Source organism: Musa acuminata, chromosome BXJ3-1, assembly GCF_036884655.1.
Source record: "Musa acuminata AAA Group cultivar baxijiao chromosome BXJ3-1, Cavendish_Baxijiao_AAA, whole genome shotgun sequence".
In the NCBI taxonomy this organism is placed as follows: Eukaryota; Viridiplantae; Streptophyta; class Magnoliopsida; order Zingiberales; family Musaceae; genus Musa; species Musa acuminata.
Window position 1 is genome coordinate 4,610,006 of NC_088349.1, and position 21,379 is coordinate 4,631,384.

Genomic DNA, 21,379 nt, shown 5'->3' on the forward strand with positions numbered 1-21,379 from the left:
TTATAGACTGATCAATGATTCACATTCTCAATTATTACAATTTTGTTGAGACAGGATAGAAGTTCAAATCAAGGGTTTGTTTATGCTCACTGTCAATTTGAGTCACACAAATATATACCAAAGAGAAATAGTGGAGTTCGAACGAAAAAATACATTGATATGTGAATGTCACAACAGTGTTTGAATGCATTTTATTGCAGTGATTGCTTCAACATTACATGAATCATGCATACAAGTTTGTACAAACATTCTGAACAATTCCCAGTTTAATATAGTTTGTCATTGAAGAGAACCAAACTGCATCACATTTGCACACATAAACAAGTTTGTACACACGCAATGAGTAGTTCAGGTTTTCATCAAGTTTTCTGTCGTCCAAGGAGCCAATCTACTGCTTGATGAGCAATCTTACACAGTTTAAGCTGGAACAGCTTCACGGAATTTGTTGCCTTCCTGTGTTTCCTTGCTATCGTAGTACTCAACTAATACTTTCCATCCACCAGGGCACATGAAACCATCTGGTGGGTTCTCTCTGTTCTTTGCAAGAGTCCGCATCTATATGATGAAGATTATAAGTTAATAAGTACAAGTCCAAGAGTTTTAAGCATTTGAGTAACATTACAAGAGCATTCTATGTGATTTCAATTAGTACATTCGCTATAGAGAGGGTTACCTTTGTACCAGAGATGAACAGAAAATCCTGAGGTCTGGATGGATCAAAGAAAGCCATTTTCTTCTGCTTGGTGTCATAGGCAGCTACCTTTACTCATATTAAGAAAGAGAACACTTATAAGACACATCATGTGGACATATTTTATACATAAATCGCTTACATTGCATTGATTAATCGATAGAGTATGCATTGGAAAAAAAATAACAGCAAAGATGATCATAAAGCTTCAAATTTAGCAAAAGAATTGGGGCCCTCGTAAATATGTATATCCAATAATGGTATTAATTCTGAAAGGCTATACAGAATATTTGACTACAAAAATTCCTACCATGTGATCACTATATGACCTCTTATTGTTCCAAACTCCTATAAAGAAACAAACAATGACAAGCCATATAACATGCTAATATATAATCCATACATACATACACAATGCCACAATAGTTATTGAGAATTCATTTACCATCAAAAAGGAGATATTACATAAAATGAAGATAATGGTGATTGCAAAAGCTATAAATGCCAACAATATAAACAATTTGTAGTAAGATAAAATAATGGCATAATGATGTGAGCTTATTTGACAGCCAAAGCAAAAACTTCAAAAGTTTCTCATCTCTCAAAACATGTCATTTTTCACTATTCCAAATTTAACTACTGTTCCATATGGAGATTGAAACTATTTTTGTTTCACTGATATCCTTAAATCTGATCATTGGCAGGCAAGATGTGAATCTAATCTAGAAAAAAAAAAGTTTATTTAGGAAAAAATTTAAGCTATATAACTATTACATGCAAAGAATGACAGTCATTAACTAAAATTTCTGGAAATGTCACAGTACCTTGAATGGTAGGATATTAAGCCTCTCAAGACCAGGAGCCATGCTGAGCACCTTCTTCCCATGGTCAGCATCATAAAGGTCCCTTTTCTCTATCGGGTGACTCATACCTGCTGGGTCTCTGCCCACAATGTAGAAATTTGCACCAGCATTTATACGAGATTTTGCGTGCCACTGCACCTCAGTTGGGCCAGCATAATGCATGGGAGAGGGGAAGATTGCAACTACTGTGGTCTCTGGGTTAAGAACACCATCCTCAAGAACCTATATACATAGAAAACGTGAAGTTATAAGCATTCTTAGAGTGACGATTGGATTATTGTTAGTCTGATAAAATTCAACCAATCAAGTGACAAATTTAGAAAAGGAAATCAATCACTGGGGATTTAAGTCTATTATGTAAATGCAATGTAATGTTTGCATATATGACCTGGTAAGTACTTTACATGTATGCTTTCTACATATAATACTTTTACACATATAGATGCATACTAATCCATCCATCAACATTCACATGCACCAGCACACTCTGAAGTCCATGAAAGCAAGCCAATAAGAACACAGACAGGCTCGCTGTCAGTGTGTGGGTGTGTATATTTTGTGTCTGAACTTATAAATTTAAAATTATGCTACAGAATTCTAACAGCAATATAAAAATGAAGTTCAAAAGGGATATGTATGGAAAAAAAAAGTTATCAGCAGATTATCATAAGCAGGATTTTTAGTAGTTATATCAGTAATAACCTTCTCATGTTGCTTCATTCTCCAATAAAGTGGTACATCATCGGCTTTTGTGAAACCTCCCAAGGGATGAAGCAAAAGAACTGGGTTTTTATAGCCCATTTCTAGAAGACGCCTACGGGTGTCTGTCATAAGTAAGGCATGACCATTGTGTACGGGATTGCGTAGCTGAAAAGCAAATACCGCATCTGCGTTGCGTCTTGAAAATTCTTCACGAAGTTCAACAGGTGATAAACGATATTGATCAAGACCATCGTTGTACTTAATTCGTTCTATAACCTCTAAGTCTCCACCGATTAGCCAATTTCCAGCCTTTGTTATAGCTTCCTCAACATATGGAAGTCCAGGAGCAGTTGTTCCCCATGTTCTTGCAATTCGTTCTTCTTTGTTATGCTTGTAGATTTCAATGCTAAATTAAAAGACAAACAATAAGGTTTCTTAAAATTTCTAAAACAAAGTGAAATTTACAATAATGGAACTGACACAATAACACATTATAAAAAACTAGGACTGTGAAATGCAGCTTATTACAAGATCCAGAGAATATCAATTGATATGTTCTTTTACTACAGAAACCTTAAGTACAAAGTTTATAAGCAGTGAGTTAACTATGCCATTTTGGGAGTTTAGACTTAAATACACATATGTATTTATCAGCAAATTTCAATGTGCATAGTAAAGAGAAACCACAGTGTTTGATATGCACAACTCTGGAAAGGAGGAACAAGATCTTTAAATGGGTTATAATCTATCCAAAATGGTAAAATATTAACGGTGTTCTTATAACAAATTGATAAAAAATGGCATGCAGGCTTCAGAGTAGTACACTTTGTAGCTTGCAAGATGTGTATTTAAGTTCACTCCTTGTAACTGGTTGCAATGAAGACTTTAAAATGCATAACTTAATAGAATGTACTGTTCACTTTCAAATCAGATCATGTTACAGCAGGTACCAATTGCAAGTATTAGACATCTCAGGTAAATCAAAGATTAATTAAAAGTATAGAGAAAATAAACTGAGGTGAAGAATATGTAAAAGAGTCAGAGCAGACCACAAGCATTTGGAAGAACACGAGGGGAAAGAATCAGGCTATTTTCCATCAGAGTCATTTTAGCATACCCAAATTCTTATGATTTTAGTCACTATGAATTGAACAAAGATACACCTGGCAAAACAAAAAGAAATTTGCTCCCTAAAAGTACAGAGTTGTATAAATGAAAATCTAACTTTCTCAATGATAAAACAAAATGTTTGCTGTTTGCAAAGACAACTCAAGCAAGCATTAGAACCATGAGGAGAATTTTGGTTTATGACAGGAGAATCTCATGTATATTTCATATTTATACCTAAAAACCTTTCATAAAAACACTCAGATAGGCAGTCAAAGTTAACAAGAAAGACACCTCCTGCTGAATACATTTCTAGGATGATTCAAATTTGTTTCTGCTTGTAGAATAAAAAAGTAAGCAGCATCTTCAATATAAAGGAATCACTTCATTATGCGAAAATCAAGGTAACAGGGCAAAGAACGGAGCTAATGCTTCAACAAATGTATCACAACAAGCTACAAAAATATGTATGACAAAAAGAAGTATCTCACAGAAATTGAATTGCAGTCCAGTAAGTCAAACATATATAATCATACTGTTCTATCTTCAGGTTGCATACGTTTCTGGATGGCTATTATGTATGTTGTCTTGTATGAATACCTTCAATGTTCTCTCTAACTCTTCTTTTCATAATTTTGGTAACTTAGAATGCTCATCTTACATTTTGTATGAGATTTGTGGCTAATCATCAGCTTTAGTAATAGAAGTGGAGATCAAGCAAATCTTTCAGCACATCTAACTAAAACCCAACAATTTGATACAACACAAGTAATCCTCACATTCTGCATACCACACAGCTCAAGATGTACAAAGACGCATAATCCGAAGTCTGAATGAAATCTGACTTCAACGGAACTTACGAAGATTATGTTTGTATTCACATGTATTTTTGTATGCACCTTTTTCAATATACATATAAGCAATTTGATCACATTCATGAGTAGTAGCCATTTGGTACATATATATATATATATATATATATATATATATATATATATATATATATATATATATATATATATATATATATATATATATATATATATATATCATGTTGTGAACTGCTACCACGAGATAGGCTGTCATGATTAGCTGGCAATAAGGTCTATTATGCAGAACAGCATCATGTGGAACTTGGTAAGGAAGTTGTTGCATAGCAAGATCTACCTAACTTACCAAAGCTAAAGCTTATACAACTATTGTGGAACACTTGAATCCAACAAAAGTAAGGCAAGAGGAACATACACAACAAGCAAAATCCATCATTAGGCAACATATGCCATTAAGTCAACCTTCTTGATGAGTAGGCCTCCCCAAACATAAGCATGGGTCCAAACCAAGTGGAGTGGACCCATGTGAAAGACTAGGATAGATAGTTTATGTCACCAATTGATTGTGTGCTTCCAAGAGATTCATTAAAATAAAGTGGACCCATTTGAAGTAAAGCTTCGACAGATCTTAGATGTCATGAGATGTTTTAGCTTTGTCAAAAACAAATTTTGACTAACAGTAGAAGTTCAGAAACTTTCATGGAAGCATCCTTGCCCAGATACCAGATTGTGTATTTAACAAGTAATTATTTCTTTAGTCACAGACCGCTATCAACAGGATCTGTCGTTCGTCAACATATCAATATAATAATGACCACCGGCCCAAATAAAGGTAAATAAACGTAATAAACTTAGGCAACAAAACGTACCATATCAGCTAAATTAATGCTGCAAACAAATGGACATATTGTTTTCCCAGCATATCTGGATCTTGTGAAATGATAAAGGCATCAAATCCTTTATCATCATGAGGAATCAAAATTAGGTGCAAACAACATATCAACTTCCTAGTATATGCGATCACACGAAGAACAGGGAGAAGCGCCAATTTCAAAGGAAAAGGCAAACATCTTCATCAAAATTGATTATCTACTTTCAGAATAAAAAGGCTTAGGTTAATAGCGATCATAAAATCAATAAAAAGGAGGATTCTTTTTGCACATAGAAGGTAAAAGAAGCGAATTTTTCACTTACTCGCTCAAGATGGCGACAGGCTTGTCCTGGGCGTCAACAAGCGCGACCCTGCGGAGGTCGCCGATGGCCCGTTTCTGGGCGTCGTCGATCGCCAGAACAATCGGGACCGACATGTTGACGACGGACCCGTCCCCGAGGCGGAGACAGTTGAAATGAAGCGTTTGGAGGAACTCGGCTTCCCTCATGAAGCCGCCGAGCGGGCTTGCCCACCCCTCGCTCAGCACGTGCACCCACTCGAGATCGATCCTCGAGAGCTTGATCTGCGGGCACCCCGCCGCCTCCCGGCGCAAAGCCTCTCTGTCCGGCCCCTCGGGCGCGACGAGGTCGACCAGCCTCCCGCCATCGGGCTCGATCAGGCTGCAGGAGACGCCAGGGCGGCGCGGGGTAGGATTCCGGCCTTTGACGGCGCCTGCGGTAGCTGCGGAGGGGAGGCGGAGGGGCGAGACGAGGCGGAGGCGGGAGGGGAGCTGCGGCTTTAAGGTATTGAGAATCGGATGGGGAGTGCTGGGGGACTTGACGATGAAGGTGGCCATGGAAGCCATTGACGGAGGCAAATTCGGGTCTTTTTGCCCCCCTTCCTTGGCTTGCATCACATGATGCCGCAGCCTTTTAATAGATTTCGTGGTGCGTATTTGGTCTGCCGTGGCCAATTGGGAAGACATTGATGTTTCCATGGAGTGGAAGACGGGGTGGCTTGTGCGACCATGTGAAGAAACGCACCTGACTGGAAATATGGGCAGGTTCATTCAGCGGCAAAAAGGAAATGTTGAGGGGACGCATGCGGGCGGGGAGGCTTGTGTTGTTGTGGAGCCCCGTAGAAATTGGGTGCCACTTTGTGATCGATTTGGACTTGGGTGCTTGTTTTGATACCAGTCTTCGACGTCTTTGAACGAGAGAAAAGGGCGACGGTGGACCTGCTTGGGGACGTGGCATGGGTGGATGTAGTGAAATGTTCGCAAGAAAAGATTTCGATCATAAATAAGTTTGACTAAGTTGGAGACTTTGACGTATATTCTTATTTCTTTTCTTAATGAAAAACTAGAAAGATTATATACTATTAATGATGAGGGTTCTTATTAGCATGACACATTAGGTAGACAACTCGATAAACATATCAATCGATATATGACATTTGCAAGACCATCGAATATTTCAATTGTTTGATATCAAACTTAGATTCTCTGACATGTCATGGATCGAATTGATTAGATAATTAGTATATTAAATACTTAAATCTAAATTAACTATCATAAATTAATCTCAATCTTTATCCACTTACGATGTGTGATTGAATCAAAATATTATAATCTCCCAACTCAAGCACTTAATATCTTTGTTAAAATCAAAATAACTCCCAGTAACATAAGGTACATAGTAATGACTCTACACAATAATATCCTTTAGTTTTATCCATGGATAACTATTTCATACTCGAACCTCTCACTATTATCAAATACTAGATTGATTCTAATATCATTAGTCATGATAATATAATGGGATAACTAATCTATTAATTGTGTTGAACTTAAACAACTTACTCAAAATATTTGAGCTTAAGTTAATAATAACACACCAATCGAACTTTTATAATTCAATCATATTCCTTGCGAGTATTATTAGTTGTGTGGAATAATAAGAATTTAAAGTAACAATTACTTACCAAGGTAACAACTTAATTTAACTCAAAGAAAAATGCGAGGGAAGGAGGCTTATTTTGCATGTCGATGTTTCTCTCTCTCTCTCTCTCTCTCTCTCTCTCTCTCTCTCTCTCCGTGCAAAGTACATGCAACAATCAATCTACTATGGATAATGTGGCAGGTGTCAAAGACCCCACATTTTACAGTTTTGTCTTCAGTTCTTGCAGAGATATCTCTGTAGAATCCTTCAAACACATAGTCGATAAACTTTTCCATGCATTGTAATGTATTAATTGAAATGTGTAAATTCCACAGACGATCCATCTCAACAAATATGGCTTGTGAGGATGAGCAGCCCGACGTCCATAGAGTTTCTGCAATGATGTGGTCAGAACATAAGCATAAACATGAGTGGATGCGATCAGAATGCCAAAAACAAAATGTTAGAGTGAAGGAACCCTAAAGTCCCAAGTTTTCTTAGGGTAAAGTCTCACCTATGGAAATTAAGACTGGACAAAGTCTCGTTGTAGCTCTGAACACCAATATAGAACTCATGTAAAATGTACCAAAACTTTTGTTATTAGCCTCTTCTTCAGACAAAACTAAAACAAGCCATAACGAAGAAAAATGAAGTACTCATAACAGTCGTAAAGTTAAAGCACTTGTATCATATCGATAATTGATTGGTATATTAGTATGGATCGATAAAACGAATCATGCCTAATAATGAGCTTGAAAATATAGAGAATAAATCGGACCACATCATGTGAATAAGATCATCTATGTGCAGCTTAAAGAGAAATTGATGTAGTGTTTATGAGTGGTACAGATGCTATACCGCACATCAAGGATCACAAAAAGCACAGAGGTTAACCTGTTAAATCTCTCATCCAACAAATCACCTCAGGGTCAACTTTTGCCACTTCTGAAGGAAGGATTTCTATCTTGATGTTAAGGTCAGACCACAAGGTATGGGCTCAGGGATTCATGGGAAGAACCCTAAACTGAACAGAGACAAATATTGACAGGGACATGACAGTTCCCATGCGTCTCCTCCAACCATCAATGGCAAAGGGGTGTCAAGGGAGATCGAGATGGTTGATGTTCAAAGCTGATGTGGTTGGGTGGTAACAAGGGCCATATAGAGACTCTTAGACCTTTGGAATTTACACCAAGTCTGCAATGGTGAAACATCTGAGGTACACTAAAAGAGGACTACAGCTCTTACAGAGAGAGAGAGAGAGAGGTGTTGGAAGCTTTTGCATGTTCTTGAGCGAAAGAAACAAAGATGTGAGAGATTACCTTTTCCTGAAGCCTCAGAGTGACTGCTCACTGGCAATGACCACTGAGGCATGTTTGGGAATATTTAGAAACCAGCAAGCCAAATGGGCGAAAGGCTACAAAACAAAACGTAATCTAGTAGACATGATTCCGAATAGGGTTCTCTAAGGATATTCCAAAAGTGTGCCTTTGTTCAGAAGATTTCTTAAAAGGATAGCCCAGTGAGTGTGCCAAAGTAAGAGAGATGGATAAGGTCAAACATTCTGCAAAACAAGTATAGCTAGAGAAAGAATTAGTGACACCGAGCTGCAGTGGGTGTTTATTCTTTCAGGAGATGCAGCAAACTCAAGTCGGGGGTGAAGGAAGCAGTTTTAAAGATCAACAAATTGTTCTCAAAGAGAATTCATATTTTGCCCTAAAACATAAATTGGATTCACAAGCATGCAAGCATGAGTAGGTTATTTACCTGAAATCAGACTCACAGTCACAGATAAATGTTATTTTATTTAGCATGAACCCTAGCAATCCATATTTCTGATCTTACTCCTCTAATTGCACTCCACTTTGGCTAGGCTAAAATTGCTCATCGGATCATAAAACAAGTAAACAGAAGGAAAAGGGCAGCAGAGATAAATCCTGATTAGAAGGCTTCAAATTGCCAAACCTGACCCTTCTTGGCCTGCTCGATGAACCCGTTGTGAATTAGGGTTAGGGTTTTTCTTGTGCTCCCATCAGCAGATGAAGCGGCCACATGATCTGATTCGTTTAGACAGATCTGGGAGATGATCAGATCATGCTGGCAGCTTCAGCCACTTGTGGTGCACAAAGGAATAATCGCAGGAGTACCGAGACCGAAAGAACAATAGAACAGTGACCACATGAGCGAGGAAGAGAGAGAGAGAGAGAGAGAGAGAGAGAGGAGAAAGAGGAGAGAAGAAGGTATCGATGGTTAGCTCTATGGAAAGAGTCTGCGGGAGGAGAGATAAATAGGTGAGACAATGAAAGGAAAGGGATTATTATAATCCTCGTTATAATAATTAGTTTCCATGGACTAAGAGGAGTTAAAAAAAAAGAATAATCACAAGGGGAGTGAGTGGTCCCAAAGAAAAGGAAAGGCCAAATGCATAATAATAATAATGTCTTACTCGCAGGCCAAGCTTTGTATATGTTCCACCTTCTGAGCTTTTAATTGCTTTTTGGAGGTCCCTCTCGTGGATCAACTTCTCTCTTCTCGGGGACCACTCTCGCTACCATCTTTAAACCTAGCAACCTCTCTCGTGACTCTCTCTCTCTCTCTCTCATAGATTTCGTGAGTGATTTATGGAATGTTGAGGATTCCAAATCTCACCCAAAAACTTTTTTTTTTTTCATTGTAAAAAAAAAATTACTTAAGGTAACAGAGAAAACTAAGAAAATAAATCTCCCTCCCCTTCATACACAGTCTGATCTACCAAAGCTGGCATACTTAGCAAGCAAATTAGTACTTTTATTTTTCTCCTTCAAAACATAAGAAACTTTAATGTTTACAAATATATTTAGGAGATGAAATATGTTTCTAGTTGCATTCATGACTCTTTAGAAAGGCTTTCTCCCTATTTAGATTCCACTTGTAGAATTAGATTCTACTTGAATTCTCTCCGACCTCTTGTTAGAGTATCATCATCTTCAATCCTTGTTGGATCTCAAGTAGTGCTTCGCTCGCCCATCCACCACCCACATAATTTTCTCAGTACAACTCGCAACATCCGAACGCTTTCAAATTTTCTTTGCTGGCATACATGTGTATAGGATCACAAATATAATGAATGAATGAATGGGCAGTCACATGGAACGATGATGAGTGGATGATGCTGGAAAAAGAAAAAAAGTCACCAGATTTCATATCAAACTCTTTGCAAACTTTCTACATGGACATCATCTCCACACTCTAGCCTTGAATGATGGGCAATGATGGCTATATGCAAGTCTCATATAGCCCCTGTTCATGAATCTTTGTCGTAGCAATAAGATCATGGGCAAAAAAAAATGGATGTCTACTAATGGCTTTTTGGAGCATAAATTTAAATGTTTGTGAAAGACAAATCACTTCTTATCGGGGCTTGAATTGAACGCTACTACAATGATAATGTTACAAATACATGTATCCCCGGGTGTGAACAGTTAATGTTGCTTGATGCAGGACAAATCTGCGAGAACTGCCAGACCCAAAGGCGGATTAACATAGAACAGACAACAATACTGTGGTCAAGTAGCATTTTCTACTGGAGATCGACAGTTAATGCTTATATCCTCGAAGCAAAGCTACAAAATTTTGCTGTAGCCACGTATAAAATTAGTCGTTGTGTCCGGTGACATGGGCTGCTTCTACTCTGGGGGAAACTACTGAAAGAGAGTCGTAAATATGCTTAGCAGAAGGGCGGTCAGCAGGATTTCCCCTGGTACACTGGTAGAATAGGCCCACCAAAAGCTTCAATATTTCGGCATCTGCATCAGAAAAAATGTTGGCTTGTGATATTGCTGTCTTTTCATCTGGTGATGATGACAATGCTTCCAATTCTGGTGTAAGCCTTGGGCGTTGTTGCATCTGTTAAGCCAATTTTTCAATATTAGACTTCATGATGGAAATGCCGTGAGCCAAGTGATAGCCTGGCGGATGACAAGGATCATATGGATAATCTAATACGAATTATAATAGCGACATTTCCAGACAGTTAGAGCAAATTAATTCTAAGGGAAAAAGCATCAGATAGCCATTAACTTTTGATTAGGATATATCATCCTAAGAAAAGTTCTTTTTTTCTTTCACCATTAGCAAAGTCCATATTTAGCTGCGACAATAGATCTAGAAACAGATTGTTCTCCAGATGGATGCTACAATGTGAATGATCAACAAAAGCAAAAGCTTTGCAATCAGGATCCATGTTGCCAAACCAAAATTTCTGCCGCGCCAAGATTAATAAACAAGGGTTACAAAAATTTCAGTTAACAATGAGGACTATTGACAAAGGATTCCTTAAATTTATAAAAAAATGGAAATTCGAATAAAATAGAACATCATTCATATTAAAAATGCAAAACCTTTATGGTACTTATTTAGTTGAAGGTTAAAAGAAGCCATGTAGTCATGAAAGATGAAAGACAAGCATGGGTACATCATGAGAAAAATTTGAACGCCTATGCTAATCAAAGATTGAACAAACTTACTTGCAACAGATCATATAATTCTGATTCAGATCGTCCTTGGTAAGGTACTTGAAGGGTCAGAAGCTCCAACAAGAGACATCCATATGACCAAATATCCACCTCCTGCAGCCAAATGAAGATGGTTATTTCCATAACCAAGAAACATGCAATATCATGGAAACAACAAGAACCCTCGAAACAAAGTCAAACGTTTTGAAAAGAAACACACACCACAAAAACAAAGGTTACAAAATATGCAAGGATGGCTAGTAAAATTAATGACCAAATATTAGCAGGCAAATAGCACAAAACATGATGGAACAAAAAAGGTCTTACCAGCCCATATGGATTTTTCTTATGCATAGCTTGCACCACTTCAGGAGCCATCCACCGAGGAGTTCCTATACAAACATCAGGTGGATGTATGCCAAAATGAGCAATGCAGCAAGTATGTGCATAGCAGTGGAGAGGCACAGATATGTCGAAATCAGAGAGCTTGACAATAGGCCTTCCATCGGATCCGGTTTCCAAATCAAATAAGATGTTCTCACTTTTTATGTCCCGGTGAATTATTTGCTTAGAATGCACTTCTACCAGGGCATAGGCAACATCTCTAGCAATACATAAGGCAATATCAGCTGGAACATGTTTCTGACCCTCTTTTGTCAACTGGACCAAATAATTCTGTCATAAAGAAAAATAATCAAATAATTATAACAAATCTAGAAGCATATTAACTGTGACATGAGTAAGCATTCCAAAATTTATCTACCTTTAGTGAACCCCCATTCACATACTCCATAATGATCATAGATCGCAACAGCCTATACTCTTTTTTCCCCTCTGTCGCCGGAACCCACTTTCGAGAAAGCTGATGACCATATATTTCCACTATACAGCTGTGATTCCTCAAAGCATTTAGAATTCTAACTTCTCCTAAAAGCCTGTATTCAAAATTCCTAATATCCTCATCTGTTGTTTGATCTGCTTCCAAGTAACGAACCTGCAAAATTAAAGAGTAATAACTCAACATTAATGATTACAAACGATGTACCCAAGTAAAAGATGGACCATGTATGTGTGTTTACCTTTACAGCAGCATCACCAGTTCCAAATTTGCAACGCAAGAGAGAACTGCTTGTTCTACTATTGATGCCATGGTCAAGTGAAGGAGAACGAGATGAGCATGCCGGGATTGGAGAATTCTGGGTTCCAATAGGAGCACAGAGTCGACTAAGAGGAATGTACCTAAACAGAAGGCACCAACAAATAAAGCAGCAGAAAAGTAAGTTGATGGAACACAACATATATTTTCTCTGATCTTGGATTTTTCCATCTTTCATAAATTGAACTGATGATACAATAAATTGCAATTTCAATAAACAATATAGGATGCATGACCAAAAGCACCAAGTGGGTGAAAATACACATCTCAAAATAGAGAGATTCGGACGCCCATGACATGAAATTAAAATATCTAACTTCTTCCAAGAAACAGTTACACCTTGATAGTCCCACATTGCAGGTGGATGTTGTGATGGTTTATAGGGTTACATGAGTCTATAATTATTGATTAAAACATAAGCATTTTGTATTATATGGTCCTATGCTCATCAAATTATTAGCTGATTGGATCAGGACAACTAGATTAGGGTGGATTTAATATTAGATATGACCCAAGTAAAAAAGGACTAACTGCAGATGGGGCTAGAGTCACGTCATGGAGTGAAATCACTATTCGGTTAAGCCTTACAATGTTGCTCACTAGATTATGTGTGTTCCTACACTGAAAGACTATAACACCACAATCAGTCCTACACTGAAAATAGGATAACTTTATGATGGTTTAAAGGGTATATTATCATTAACTATCTTAAATATTTTAGGTCTTATTTATCTAAGCTCATCATGTTATTGAGTCGATGGTCCGTTAGGCTCAGTCATGACAGAAACAATCATCAACTGAAGACTATTACAAAGTATCCCACCAAATGATAACGACACCCAAGGAATGAGAACAAAGACATCTAGGAATACTAGCGAGAAGCAAATAACTCAGTGAGACTGGATCCCAAATGTGATGTGAGACAATTTTAGTTTATTTCTCATTCAAATAAAATTTATCATCTTTGTGGTAATTTACAACATAATTTGTTGAATGACAACATATTTCAACATTACTACTTGGATTTTCCTAAGACAAATCTCAGGTTTGACCTAAGATACTGAAAGGAAAAGGAAGGCTAAAAATTTTAAATTCCATTGAAAATTTAATCTGTATAGAGAAAATTCTTCTTGATTGAAAAATTTATAGAGAATGAAACATATTAATAAACTATTTTATCAAAAGAAAATTTATCTGCTAAAACAAATTTGGAAATATACCTACTCCAATAAACAAAAGATCACAATATTAATATGTCTAAATGTAAGGGATGTTATTGCATTTTTCCCCAATTTTGTATTTCTTTTCTTTTCTTGTAATTATGGTCTATAAAAAGAGAAAAGAAACTGTCACTGAAGATCAATTTATTTTATTAATTGATGGTGTGATTGCGAACATGTGAAGCCTAGGATTACTCCAGAGCTAAATAAGTTTCGTATTTATCATTTTATTTTTACATTTCAATTGATAACTTTTTTTATGTATTCCACAACTACAAATCCCAAAAGGAAAAATTTCCTTGTACCAAAAACCCTTTACATATCTTTTCCTCCACCAGATTTGGTATCAGCGCACCTTGTCCTACATTAAAATGGTTAACCATCTTCATTCTTGTTACTAAATGCTCCATATCTGATCTATAACATAATAGTGAGTAAAATGAGGATCATGGATAATTAAACATTTTATGCAAGAAGTGATTTTCCACAGTTATTAACAATACATAGGTTGATGTATGTCTTTGAGATATGATTTTACAGCAAAAATAATGATAACAGCCACCAGTCCTTTTTCTGCATGTAGTCTAAACTTACAAATTTCATTCTTTTTTAGAAGTTAAAAATTTTATTATGTATTTAAATAAATATAATGAGCAAGAAGAGTGGCTTTGCTCTTTCCCTTGCTTAATTTAAGAAAAAATTAGGATGATACTGACCACAAATAAAAGCAAGCAACAGCAATTACCTGCAAAAGTACTCTATATCTGTTTCTTCCCGAATGTCAGTCGGATAGCATGCATCGACAACCATTCGCATCAATGAATTGCCTCTTCTAACATGTACAACATTCCAAGCATGAGGCATGAAATCTAGATATCCCCTCACAAGCTCACAAGGAATTGGAGGATCTACCCGGTCACAGAGATACTACAGAAAACAAGTATTAATTAACAAATATGTAAATTAAGGACACAGGCAATTTGCAAGTTTACATTCAGAAAGGTATATCAAAGAAATGCTCAGAAGTACCTTCATTAACACAGCTCTGTGTCTACAAATACCAAAACGCAGTGTCCCTATAGGCACAACATTGGACTTTTGTGTTTGCTTGATCAACTGCAGAGAGTTTTCACAATGAAGAGTGAAATTAACATTGGCCACATTGTCATGCACCCTCTTAAATGCATTACTCTTCTCAAAGATGTCTCTAGAAGGACAAGTGCAGACAAAAGGCTGCTGCTTGTGTAAACCAAGAATAGATCTTCGCATCTTCATAACTGAAGCACTTCTTTCACTTCCTCCAAAACAATCTGAAACAAAGAGAGCAAGAACTGATGCCCTGAGGAAGTTGTCCACCAGATTCTCTTCCCTTCCATTTGAATATGATCTTTTAAAGCTAGACATGAGTAGTTGTGCAGAAAAAATAATTGCTTCCAACTCTTCATCTTTGTGTCTGAATGGGCAAAACAAGCCAGGTACCAGTTATTTTCATCCAGGATACAATAAGGTACAATCCAAATTCATCATAAATTGTTAACTTACCTATCCAAGAGAATAACTTCTCGTGAATCTAGGCAGAGGTTCTGTTCAAAATCTTGCAGTGACCTAAAGGGCTGATGACGCCCTGCATCATAGAAACCATCAGGTATGTGGTCATCAACGCTACAATGTGACTGAATGCTATACTTGCAGGAGAGATCTGAGAAGTCTTCAACAGGTTTCCGGAATTTGCTTGGCTTAGGATTGTCAAGATCCTTGTCAGAATGCCTTTTTGATTGTAAAATGAACTTAGACGCCTCGCAGGAGGAGTGTTCATTGGGTACATCTATTGCAGTGACAGGATTGAGCGAGCAATCATTGTCCTCACCCTCACTTTCAAAGTCATAGTCTTTGTTCAAGCTGCTAGAGTTGGAGGTAACAGATGAAGAGAGATCCTCAGATATATTCTTGTTTGAACCAACTTTGTTTCTCTCAGCGGAATCATGTAAAATTTGCGGTGCACTATCTTTGGCAAGGCAGCCTCCATCACTATCAATAACACTTGATAAATCATTATGCAGAACATCCAGTTGTGAGGAATCATCAAGTACACTTGTCCCCTCGACAGAGATCTGCAACCCAGATTGACTATTTTCAAGTTCAAGCAAAGAAGAATTTTCATCTTCTTCAACCATCTTTACAGTCATATTATGATCATGATCTCCTTTCCACTTCCTGCTATGGTTCAAACGCTCTTGACGAATTCTTTGTTGAAGATAAGTATAGCGCTTCCAACCCTTTCTTTTCATTTTGGTAGCATGACATCTAAAGCTTGGTGGGGCCTCAGAATGTAAACATGAAGATGCACCATGGTAACCTGACTTCAAGAAGACAAACAAAAGTCAACCCCCTTGGGATGCATCATAAACCTTGATATGGATTTTACTAACTAGGGAAACAAAAAATGTTGTAAGGCATTACCATTACAGGAATGAATCCAACGTGTCCTGTGAACTGCACCATCATGCATGTCAACAGCAACCGAAGACTTGGATATCTCATCTTTAGCATTGCTTTCCACATTTCCTTCTAAATTGCATTTTATCCAAGATGGAATTTGACAATCATTGGGAAGCTTATTGTACTTCAAAAACACCAAAAGAAGAAAAACAGACCCCAAGAAATCATAAGCACATAGCTAAAAATTTTGAACATACCAACTAAGAAATAATCAATCTTCTGATCACAGACTAAATTCCCAAATCCAAACAAACTGCAATAGATAAGCAATTTATCAGACTGCAAAGCAGCATATTATGCTCAAAACAGCAGCAACAGAAAGAATTAAAATAATACTAATTTCCAAATAAATACAACAACAAACATAAATTGCAAAGCTCATCTTTTAAAATTTAAAAAACAACATGCAAAATTTATTCCACTCATTTTAACATGAAAAGCTGACACAATTGCCTTAAAAGTGAAAATATGGAGTTCCCAACAAATAATAATTAGTATGAGTGACAAAAGAGGGTTCGAATAAGATTACTGATGCAAAAAGAATCAATAGTAAGAGCACCAGCAAGTGCGCTGACCCAAAAGAACCATCACGAAAACTAAAAATTGCTTTGCTTATTTAGAACTTTCTGAACCTATATCCATCTTTTCTTATGCAATTTTTTATTCAAGCTTGCACATGACTACAAAAAAGATATATATCGAAATAGATGGCCAAATTTATTGATTAAATATTGGAACACGCTATGATTTCTAGGCAAAATCAAGATGCATATGCCAAAAAAAGGTGTTATTCCACAAATTTGCAATTTCAAGAAATGAAATAAACAGTGCAATAATTTATAAGAGAACACAAAAATGCAAAATACTGCAGAACACCAAAATAGCATATATAATAAATTGGGAGCTGATCAGAAAAAATTAAGAGTATGATTAACAAAGTGCATTAGCAACACCGTCTAATACCTGAAGATCCAAATCTTGGAGTGCAACCATAGAAGCCAGTCTAAGAGGCGTCAATGAAGTTAGCCTATTATTTGACAGATCCAGCTTTTCCAGGCCACTCATGGAAGATATACGAGATGGAACATCAACCAACTTATTGTTAGCTACTTTCAGTGATTTAAGAGAACCCAGCTTGGCTATATCATCTGGTAAGTTCTTCAACTTATTAAATGAAAGATCCAGCTCCTCGAGCTTTTTGAGATTGCCAATCTCTGGAGGAAGATATCTGCAGAGAAAAAAAAAAGCATCAAAGGAGAGGAAGTTTACATTTAACAAGCATAAGTGATTTTAGATGTATCTAAAAATGCTCATTAATAACAATTCATATAACGATGCAGCGATTTATAAGCTGCTCATTGTAGAAAGAATTTTCTACAAAGGAAATATGATTATCTAGATAAATGCAAATGGTATGTGTAACATCCCTGATTAGTCTCACATCGAAAGTGGGCAAGACTAAGATTGACTTATAAGGGTCTGATGAGTGTACTACTATCAACTTCAGCTTAAGCATTTTTGTCAGTGGTTTAGATTAAACGAAGTTGATAGGTCAGTTAGCCCATCAGGCCCGAGTCATTATATTTGGTATCAGAGCCGACCTAGCATTTGGCATGGTGAGGGGGCTCGAGTAGGAAAGGGCTACCCGTAGACGGAGTCAGAGGACTCGTCACGGCGTGAAGTCACCACTGAGCTGCGCCTCACATGCACTATGCTAGGGCCTGATCTGGGTTATGTTGGGGCTTGACGAGGACATCAAGCCTTTGAGTAGAGGTGATTGTAACATCCCTGATTAGTCCCACATCGAAAGTGGGCAAGACTAAGATTGACTTATAAGGGTCTGATGAGTGTACTACTATCAACTTCAGCTTAAGCATTTTGGCCAGTGGTTTAGACTAAACGAAGTTGATAGGCCAGTTAGCTCATCGGGCCCGAGTCATTATAGTATGCCAAAAATTCAGCATGAATTACAAAGAGGTCAAAATTTTTGACAGAAAGAGAATTAAAGATCACCAATGCATAAACAGCTCAGAAACAACACAGAGAAAGCCACAACAACAATAGCAACAACTGTGGGATTCAATCCTTTTGGCCACTCATAAACTAGAAAAGACTTACGCAACTACTACTATGCTAAGACAAGTTCGAAAGAATAATCTGTATCGACCTACAAAATTCAAGTACACTTGGTACATCATTGTTGAATTTTGCACTATGTCGGGTTTTCTTCTAAATTACCATGTTCAATTTCACGTAACGAACCCATGCTGGCCCATACCAGGACCAATATAAGTACAGTCCGTTCCGGCATACTGACACAGACCGGAATGTACAAGAAGGAAGCACGAACAGAGTATGGAGGGAGAGGAAGGAAGAAGAAGAGGCAATGAAGGAAGAGGGAGAAAAATGAAGAGAAAGGAGGAATCGGAGATAAATTACATACCAAAAGCACTTACAGTCACATGACAGAATACAAGTTTAAGAACCAGTGTCAACAAGCAAGTGCCCATCAGGGATGGAATCGTGCACCCATATGCACTTGTAAGCTTCTTTGTACATTTGTTGTAAATATTTTGCTCATTCTACTCTGCTCGTAGATCTTTTATAGAGATATAGCCCCAACCATCTCAATATAACGGATTCAGAGTAAATGAACATACAGACAATTTGCCCTCTGTTGGAAGTCAAAATCTAACAGTTTCGAAAAAGCCGTTGATCAAACAAGTAGCCAACCTAGCTTTTACCATGGAAAATCAGTGATTGCACAAGAAGCATAAAAGAAGTTCAAGCTGCTCAGTCACTGAATTTTTTCAGTATCATTAAAAGTCTAGCAAGACAGCAAACAAAAAGATAATGATCAAGTAGTTCAAACCAATCTTTAGTGGCTACGTCGTAAAACGTAATAGACAAATGAGAACCTTGCGTAGCCCTTAAGACAGCTAATCACGGTTTCTTTAACCAATTTTGACAACAAAGTGTCCTAACAACAAGGGGAGACGGAGGAGTCCAATCTACCTGATGGAGAAATGGCAGATGGATAGCTTCGTTAGGCACCTAAGGCCAGCAATGTCAGACAGTATAGAGAAAGCCGCCAGCCTCGGAGGCACCTTGCAGAGCTCGAGTTCTCTCAAAGACTTGAGCTTTCGAAACGGGAGACCAGCGATCCCCGGGGAGGAGACCTTCACCTGCAACCGCTCGAGCTCCACCAAATCCCCGGCCTCCGGGGGCAGCACCTCGATCTCATTGGCGAAGAACTTTAGCGTCTTGAGCCTCCCCAGCCGCCCGATCTCCCTCGGGACGAGATGGAACATGTTGTGATACACGTACAAGCCATCAGCCGAGACGTCAGGCGGCCGCTGCTCGAACAGCGACACCTCCCACGTGTTCCCGGAGACGTCGGCCACCGCATCCTCACCTCTGTCTGATCCGGCGTCACTCTCGCCGCCGCGGGAGACTGCCTCCTCGACGGCCAAGAGCGATTCTGGCGATTGGGAGTCTACCATCGGTCCTTGATAGACCAAGAATCAAGCGAACAGAAAGAGACTCGAAGGCCGCGAGACGACAGAGAGGCTACTGGGTCGAGGAGGGATCATACGGAAAAGGAAATTTGAGGTTCTTGGCCGCTAGGGTTACGCACTCGTCGGAGGAAGGGAACGGAGGCGGCGGTCAAAACCCTAGGGCCGAAGGCGGACCAACATAAATAGGGACGGGAAACGAAGGGGTGCACCGAGAAGCAAGTCGGACTCTGAAAGAAATATCTCGTTCGAGAAGGGTATAAAGGTCATTTTATCCCTTCCACGATTCCGAGCCGATGTCGAACACCGATAACGAGAAGGACGGCAGTCGGAATTCTAACGGGAAACGGACTTTGCTGCGACAAACTAATTCTTTTAGTTACTTTAATAAAATTAATACTACGAATTTTCTTCTATTTTTTTAATATGCAGATTTTTATTGTTCATCGTATTATTGTGAATATTATTCTTTTTTACTTTTTTTATTCAAAAAGTTATATTATTTTTTTTTCTTATTGTTTGAATTTGGGTGTAAGCACAAATCAATTGCATAAATATAAAGCAATTTTCATGGAATAATCATAATTAGATTCCTGCTATCGAGTGATTTGCCACGTATTACCTCATTGTAAAAACCATAGAGGTGAGCTTCTTAGGTGTAGAAGCAATTAGAGTCTAGCGAATTGACTATCATAGTCTCGAATCAAGTCAGGTCCTCTTTAAGCCAAATTCAAACCCGTTTGTTAAGTCATTTTCATGCTGTTAGTGAACAAAAGTACGATGACCGATGAGTCAGCACGGTTAGGTCCGCGGCCCGGTGTCGAGAGCTTTTTATGGAGTGAGTAGAATGATGAGGTGGTTGCTCCCTCGGGAAGGAATGCTGGTTGGTATTGGTCGGGCTGGCGAGGTCGGTTGGGCCCTCGCGAGAGAATGTTGATCAGCGTTCCTCGGTCTGTCAACCCGAGTGTCGTTTGTGATGGGTCGCATCCCTCCGACTTCGAGGTGAATGGCAGCTCGTCCTCGCGCACTGGATGGCGATTCCCGGGTTGAGACGCTTGCCGCTCGGGAGTGATCGCCTTTCTACAAAAATGATCTTCGTCGGGTGTTCTCTAATTTCGGCCCCTCCGACGAGCAAGTCAGTAGAGTGTTTTATCTTTAATTTTTCTCCTCCCCTTGGCCGGATGTCGGTCGGGGATTTTTATACTATCGTGCGAGGATTGGTTGTGCCTCGGTTCGATGTGGCCGCTGACTTTTGTGGGATGGGACGACCTCTCTCACGAGGTGTCGTGCATTGCCTCGAGCTCTCGGGATAGTCATGTCGCATAGTGTCTTGGTACATAACCCGACGTGACATGCACCATGGGGTTCTGATAGTGTGCGACGTCGGATTCTGATATTGTTTGGGACGTGACGTGTGACGTGGGTGGTGACTCATCTAGGGGACCAAAATATCCCTTATCACATGCAAAGGTCAGTCGACGACTTAATGGAT

General features: G+C 38.4%; 2 protein-coding genes and 1 long non-coding RNA gene across 3 annotated transcripts; all 3 read right to left on the reverse strand.

Moving 5' to 3' along the window:
• Nucleotides 1-162: 162 nt before the first annotated feature.
• LOC135629496 (ATP sulfurylase 1, chloroplastic-like) lies at nucleotides 163-6,000 on the reverse strand. The gene is made up of 5 exons (XM_065136935.1): nucleotides 5,388-6,000; nucleotides 2,257-2,662; nucleotides 1,516-1,776; nucleotides 674-760; nucleotides 163-555 (listed from the first exon to the last, which is right to left on the reverse strand). The coding sequence occupies exons 1-5, from the start codon at nucleotides 5,975-5,977 to the stop codon at nucleotides 418-420; spliced, it is 1,482 nt and encodes a 493-aa protein (XP_064993007.1). The 5' UTR covers nucleotides 5,978-6,000; the 3' UTR covers nucleotides 163-417.
• Nucleotides 6,001-7,039: 1,039 nt separating this feature from the next.
• On the reverse strand, nucleotides 7,040-9,243 carry LOC108952914 (uncharacterized). Its single transcript, XR_001978088.2, has 2 exons — nucleotides 7,519-9,243; nucleotides 7,040-7,398 (listed from the first exon to the last, which is right to left on the reverse strand). It is a non-coding gene; the product is annotated as an uncharacterized LOC108952914 (long non-coding RNA).
• Nucleotides 9,244-10,337: 1,094 nt separating this feature from the next.
• LOC103986170 (uncharacterized) lies at nucleotides 10,338-20,095 on the reverse strand. Its single transcript, XM_009404096.3, has 11 exons — nucleotides 19,388-20,095; nucleotides 17,336-17,600; nucleotides 16,334-16,496; nucleotides 15,416-16,229; nucleotides 14,903-15,326; nucleotides 14,619-14,800; nucleotides 12,577-12,736; nucleotides 12,261-12,491; nucleotides 11,825-12,172; nucleotides 11,510-11,611; nucleotides 10,338-10,889 (listed from the first exon to the last, which is right to left on the reverse strand). Exons 1-11 carry the CDS (start codon nucleotides 19,873-19,875, stop codon nucleotides 10,638-10,640), a joined length of 3,429 nt encoding a protein of 1,142 aa, XP_009402371.2. The 5' UTR covers nucleotides 19,876-20,095; the 3' UTR covers nucleotides 10,338-10,637.
• Between the last annotated feature and the right edge of the window lie 1,284 nt (nucleotides 20,096-21,379).